At 39.3% G+C, this 7,046-nt stretch overlaps 1 protein-coding gene across 1 annotated transcript in view; it reads left to right on the forward strand.

The window, feature by feature from the left end:
- CUZD1 (CUB and zona pellucida-like domains 1) overlaps nucleotides 1-6,783 on the forward strand; it is a gene marked incomplete at its 5' end in the record, with an annotated part of 28,242 nt that extends 21,459 nt beyond the window's left edge. The window contains 7 exons of the mRNA XM_010087419.1: nucleotides 148-362; nucleotides 1,143-1,293; nucleotides 1,812-2,035; nucleotides 2,893-3,065; nucleotides 3,521-3,906; nucleotides 4,870-5,138; nucleotides 6,611-6,783. Coding sequence (XP_010085721.1) covers nucleotides 148-362; nucleotides 1,143-1,293; nucleotides 1,812-2,035; nucleotides 2,893-3,065; nucleotides 3,521-3,906; nucleotides 4,870-5,138; nucleotides 6,611-6,783 — 1,591 coding nt within the window. The remainder of the gene's footprint in view (nucleotides 1-147; nucleotides 363-1,142; nucleotides 1,294-1,811; nucleotides 2,036-2,892; nucleotides 3,066-3,520; nucleotides 3,907-4,869; nucleotides 5,139-6,610) is intronic.
- Between the last annotated feature and the right edge of the window lie 263 nt (nucleotides 6,784-7,046).

A 7,046-nucleotide genomic window follows, 5' to 3' on the forward strand; every position in this document is an offset into this window, starting at 1 on the left:
TTTTAAATGTTTCATTCCATTAGAATACAGCACGGAAGAATATTGCCACCAAGTATTTCTCTATAGAGCCTGTGTTGTGGATTCCAGCGAGCCTGTATATCTATTTATCAGTGAGCTCAGGTAGTTGTCGCTGTGTTTTTTCGACAGATTTGCTCCTTCTTCAAGCTGTGACACAGAAAGTATCCGAGTATATGATGGTCCCTCAACTAACTCATCTCTTCTTGGACAAGTATGTAACAACACCGATGCCGTCCCCGTACTTGAATCATCTTCAGACAGTTTAACTTTCGTCATAACGACAAACTCCGAGGCTTTCGCCAGAAGCTTCTTTGTCTTCTATTACTACTTTTCACCAGGAACAAGTAAGTCACTAAATACCATTTGAACTGTGCCATTAAAAGAAACTTTCCCATGAAGGGAAGGTTTAGGACTGCAATTAGAGACTATTAACAGAATCTTTAACTAGTCTCACCCAGCTTTTCATAGTGTGGGGGAAAGCCAGTGAAAGGAAAGAGGCAGCAAAACAACAGTGTGCTTGCAGAGAGCCTAAAAAGTTAATTTTACTCAGAAAAAATGATTGCAAAGAAGGCATTATGGGACTCTACTTTTACTTACAGGCTTCTACTAAATTTACTCAGTTTGCAAATATTGTAGGTCTGAGTGGCATGATATTAAGCTCTTAAAAGCTTCAATTTTACAGAGTAGTTAACACCACCTAGTTTATGCTGCTCCAGCGTTTAACTTTGCTGCTGGAAAACTGTGCCCTATTCCTAGTCTACCCTTGTCTTTCTGAGATTTCCACTGACTTCATTTTATTTTGCCTTTATCTATCAAGTAAAATCTCTCTCCAGCTTGAAGATTTTGCCCTTCCACATAGATCATGCCCAAGGCCTCACAGATTTCTCTAATATAAGGTCCCTCAGCGTTTCTTTTGGTTGGTGTAGCATCTTCATTACCAGTTTTTTCAAGACATGACCTAATCTACCCAAAATGTAGATACAACTAAATCGCTCATGGTATCAAAGCGAACTCGTCTACAGCCATCACAGATGTTATTGGGTTTTTACGGTTTTTTAATCTTTGGTTTTTATGGCTCGTTATATATACTATGATGTTACCAATATATCTATTCTTCTCTTCAGATATTGATAATTGTGGGGGACAACTAAGTGGCCCCAATGGGACATTTACCAGCCCCAACTATCCAGCACCTTACCCTGAATTTGCATACTGCATCTGGCAAATACAAGCACCAAAAAACTCCAAGATCAACTTACAGTTCACGGATTTTTTGTGAGTAAATGCCCTAATGCTCTATTACTCTTTTTTCATTCTGTTTAAAGGCATTACTTTAAACACAGGAAGCAGAAGTGCTTTCAAACTTTTAGAATACCTACATGCTGTTAAACACGCTCTGCTGACTCTTATGATAAAGTAATTGAAATGTGTTCTACATTACTGTACTATACATTACCCTATAGCTACCGCTGTGCCAGGCAGGGAAATGCAGAAAGCATTTCAGGTGACTAGCTATGAGATATTTTAAGTTAGCCTGAAATATCTGAATTTAAATCCATCAGTATAAATAAAGATTTTTTTTCTACATAAGTTACATGTTTAAAACCATGGTGTTTTCCATGCTTTATTTGGTTTTAATAATGTCTATTTATGAGTTCTTTTATTCTCCATTCTTTTATATCAGTTGACTGGAATTCATCAAGATGCTCTATCCACACTGGATCCTCTATCCAGTACGAGCAATGTTCTCTATACTCAGATTTCCCTGTAATTACTTTTTTCTCTGTTGACAGCCTGGAGCTAGACAAAAACTGCCAATTTGACTTCACAGCAGTCTACGACGGCCTCACCACTAACACTAGCTTAATAGGAAAAGTATGTGGTCTTGGGCAACCCGCATTTGAATCTTCTTCAAACACTTTGACAGTTGTGTTGTCGACAGACTATGCTAACTCCTACAGAGGATTTTCTGCGCAGTACACCAGCGTTCCGCTGCCAGGTCCTGAGCCGCCCAACAGTAAGTACACTTACTACAACAGGATGCTGTTTCTTATTCTCACATGTGATCCTTCCCTTATAAATATTTGAAAAGAGCTGACAGTTGATATTGAGGATTTAAGGCTTTTCATTGGTGGCCATTAACCCTCTTGACACACAAAAATTCCATATTAGCCTCGCCTATAAAGCATTAAGTTATTACCTGACACATATTCAAAAGAAAGTCAGTTCTTTCACTTTTTGGTCCTTTTTCGGGCCAGCACCACTGAAAATTTGAGCTTATCCTTCTTTTGGACAAAGCAGGCACTGTTACCATCCCAGAGATGTAAAGATAAAACTTTTTTTGACTGGTTAGTTTGAATGTTTTTGTTCCCTGTGACGCTCAGGAAAATGGCTTGCACTGCTCGGTCAAATGCGTTTTAGGTGTGCTGTAATTTCCTTACACACAGAGCTGGACCATTTTCTTTAATGGTTCCATATGTTTGCACACCCATCTTCCCATTAACTGAGGTGGAAAAGGAGCCCCTAAAACTTCAATATCTGCTACAAATCAATTTCCTCACTCACCATTCTGCACTAGCACTTTGATTCCTTTTCCCTTTTGTCAAGCCTGCAATTCATCCTGTGTTACCAGGTTTAAAACTAAACTTTCGGCATAAGCTTTATACGGTTTTGCTCGTCTAACACTTCTGAAGTCGAGCATGAAACTTTATTCTGACTTCTGCACGCCCTCAAATCCGCATGAGCCATTTCAGACTGACAAATCAAGAACCATGCAACAGGTTCAAGGATCTAGACCAACTGAGAAATGACCGCAGCATAATTTATGATGACATTGTTCTGTGTTTTTTTTTTTAATTTCTCTTTCAATGGCAGCACACCTTACATGTTCTTCGGATACAATGAACATTACTCTGAGCAGGTCTTACCTGGCCTCCCTTGGTTATAACGAAACGCAGCTACGGCCAATTGATCCATCCTGCAGACCAGTGATAACGGACTCTGTGATCTTTTCCTTCCCGTTAACCAGCTGTGGAACAATTAAAAAGGTAAAGGGGGAAAAAAGCCACGTGAAGTTAACAACAGCTTATGAATAAGGGCTTGTAGAAGCAGTTTGTGAGCAGCATGTGAATAAACTAACAGCAGACGTACTTTCACTTAGCTCATCCCATTGCATGTTTCCAGTCTTGAAACAGAAAGAACATTTTTCCTCTTTAAGAACCTGGTGATCAATGAGCTTTTCAAAGGAAGTCCAGGAGAATCTACACAAATCAACCTCAATGTTTCAGTATTCCTTAACCTTTCTGCTGCATGGGTTGGTTCAGTGTTTGGAAGAAACAGAGAAGTTGATAATGGTTTTTTTGGTTGCAAGCTGTTTCACATTTCAAAGGTATCTTGAGCCTCTGAGAAGAGTACCTGGGCGGCTTTGTAATTTCGTACAACTGCTTTCAACTGCACCACTCACAGAATCACAACCGAGCGCTTCTTGTGATTCCTTTTGCAGGATGACGGTCACAGCATCACTTACACCAACATCATCTCTCTCTTTGCAACTGGTAACATTATCACCCGCCAGAAGAGCTTACACATTGTTGCAAAATGCATAATGGAAAACAATTCAACCTTAGAACTCATTTACATAACGAAAAATAATATAATCCGAAACACCACCGCTGTGGGAAGATACAACGTTAGCATGTCGTTCTATGACTCAGATTCATTCTCCAACCCTGTGCTTGAGTCCCCATATTACGTAGACTTGAACGAAACTCTTTTTGTTCAAGTCAGTCTTCATTCCACCGACCCAAATCTTTTGGTGTTTGTTGATACCTGTGTAGCATCTCCACGAGCTGATTTTGGATCACCAACATACGACTTGATCAGAAGCGGGTAAGACCCTAAATTATTTCATGACTGTCTCATGTAAGGAAATCTAATCTAAGTGTCAACCGTAGTTTTTATTTTTGTCTCCCACATCCTGTTTAGTAGACTGTGGCTGGATGCCAACTTTCACAGCTATTTAAAGGCATTACTGTCTTGGTTTTGGCTGGGACAGTTAACTTTCTTCCCAGCAGCTGGTGAGAGGCTGTTTGGGTTTGTGCTGAGGAGAAGCTGATCACACACTGATGGGCAGAGCTGCTGCCAGGACAGCCAAAGACTTTCCAGCTTCTCTGCTGTGCCCGTGTCTGCAGGGGCAGGAAGAAGCTGGGAGGGAGCACAGCCCCAGTGACCAGCACAGGATTTGATCTTAGGTTTAGGATTGAGACCCAAACTGGCCAACGGTCTATTCCATATCATGCACGTCATGACCAGTATATCACGAGGATCTGTTCAAAATTTCTGCCCCCCCCCCAAAAAAAATCATCTCTCACTCTCTCGGATACTCAGGCTCTTGTATATTTTCTGGAATTGCAGTTTGGGGATGTTTTCTGCTCTAGGCTCTTTAGCCAGGAAGGTGCTGAGCCTTGTTTGTATCAAATACACCAACTAGTTGTAAATTTTTATATATTGCTATTATTATTATTATTATTTTCAATTTTACCGTAGTTTAGTTATTAAATTGTTCTTATCTCAACCCCAAGTCTCTTTTTCCCATACCCCTTTAACTCTCTCCCCCATTCCCCAGGAGGGGGGAGGGTGAGCAAGTAGCTGGGTGATCTGCAACAACTACATGAACAGGGCGAGGAAAAACAAGCACTACATTGCACTAGAGAGAGGAAAAAAAAAAAAAAGGCACATCATTGTACACCCAGACATAAAAACAATGGCCCAGTTAATGGTTAGTTAACAGTAAGTAGCAAGAATGATTATCCTGTGTGGACTACTGTAACAGATCTGTAAATTCTGTTGCAGCTGCAATAAAGACGACACTCTCGTAACCTACCCACCAGTTGAACACTATGGAAGATTCAAATTTAATGCCTTCAGGTTCCTGCGGCACTTTCCATCAGTGTATCTCCGGTGTGATATTTTAATTTGTGACAGCAACAACACAAACTCTCGCTGTACCAAAGGCTGTATCTCCAGACAAAGAAGAGATATTTCTTCATACCTGTGGAAAACTAATACCGTAATAGGTCCTATCCGCCTGAAGAGAGGTCTCAGGGCTGATGGTCATTCAGGTAAGAACAATACATAAATTAAGAACCTGATTAAGCTCTTCCTTCGTGTAAATCCGCTACCTTTGATCCACTAATGAAATAAGTGAATTACACTAGTTCAAAACTCATGTCACATCAGAGCAATGAATTCAACAGTTTGTGTTTTGTGAGATCACAGAAGTACCATTCAAACTAACATACTGATGGCCTTTTGGATTAAAGTGCACTCTTTGAAGCAGAAAAGCAGCACTCGCTCCTAGTTACAACAGTAGAGCATGCAGGATCTGACTGTATTCAGAAAGCGTGATGAATGGCAAGAGGTTTCAGATTTTCCAACGTGACATCTTGCGATGAGGCATACATAGGGACCAGGGCTCATTTCTCAAGCCACAGACTACTTCAAAAGCACATTCCAAAGCACAGTCAAGCTTTGTTATAACCTGTGAATTTCCCCATAGCCCATTCAATTTCACTCAGTTTTATTTGTTGGTACTACAGAAAAGCTATGCCACCTGACAAACACAGATGACTCATTCCAGGCTAGGTTAAGTCCTCACTCTGTATGTGCATTGCCTATTAGAACAAAAACATGAAGAGGACAACCACTGGAGCAGAAATCAAGAGCACCACACTTTTAAATTAAGAGCTGCAAAGCTGTTTATAACTAAGCTTCAGTGCCCTGATCTGACATACTCTTTAGCACAATCTGCAGTCTGTTCTACGCTGGTCTAGATGAGTACTGAGAACTAACACAGACTACAAAATATGGAAAAGCTATTTTAAAAAACTTGTATTTTTACTTCCACTATGCTCATTGTACTTTTATTGAGCCCAAAGCTTCACCTGAGAAAAGCACATTGTGCCACATGTTTTCAGGTGTCAGATCTAAGAAATATTTAGTATTAATCATTATCTTAATACTAACAAGCATATTTTCTTCTTTTTTAAAAAAAACTTAGTAACCTCTCTGAACTCTAGCAGTATTTTAAACATGTTCCCATTAATTTCAATAGCGAAAGATTTTGCATTCATATGCTAGAAACTGGAGACATCCATAATGTGAAAAATACAAGTGCAAATAGATCACACTCAACGTATTATAAAGTATAGATTAATTCTCATAGTGTTTTTCATGATTTACAGAAAAATGAGTTTTACCAAGGACCAGCTAGTAAACCATTAGAAGGCACAGGGTTAGAACCATGAGTTTCCTTTCAGCCCAGCTTTGCTTCAGCAATATGCCTCCCATCTATCCAGTTCTAAAGATGACAGCTGCAGCAATACCAAAGGATTTGTTAACATTGTGATGCTCTTCTGCACAATTGTTTTACTACAAATTTCTACAACTATTCAGTACTACAGATTCATAATTGGCAATTGGTGCGGGTCAATCCTCAGAAACAAAATATCTGAAAAAATGCTTATTTAATTTTCAATGAATTAACATGGCATTCAGAACTTTAAACATCCCACTTTATTTTTTTTCTACACAGAATCCCTCACTAAAGCAGCTGCTGAAGAAACCCCGAACCTGCAACAATACAACTTCTATACTCTTTCATTTGTGGTTTTAATTTCAAATATTATCATTGTGGTAGCTGTGATACTGAAATATCACAAACGCCCACAAGGGTATGGCTACCAAAAAATCCAGAGCTCATACTAACTACTTAAAGGTATTTTGAATTTGTGTCAACTTCTTTTCAGATTTGTCACCCAAAGAGGGGAAGGAAAAAAAACCCAAACCAACCACAAATCAATAAACTAACAGCCTTGGAATACAGCAATGATTGGAAACACATTTCAACTTTTTTTGTAATGGAAAAAAAACCTCTCTACCTAGTACTGTCTTAAATTATTGAGTTGAAAAAGAACATAAGCCCCCCCCCATGGTGTTTTTTAGAAAGCATCTAAAATTAACTTTACGGG

This window comes from Pterocles gutturalis, unplaced genomic scaffold (assembly GCF_000699245.1).
Source record: "Pterocles gutturalis isolate BGI_N339 unplaced genomic scaffold, ASM69924v1 scaffold10111, whole genome shotgun sequence".
NCBI classification, from domain to species: domain Eukaryota; kingdom Metazoa; phylum Chordata; class Aves; order Pterocliformes; family Pteroclidae; genus Pterocles; species Pterocles gutturalis.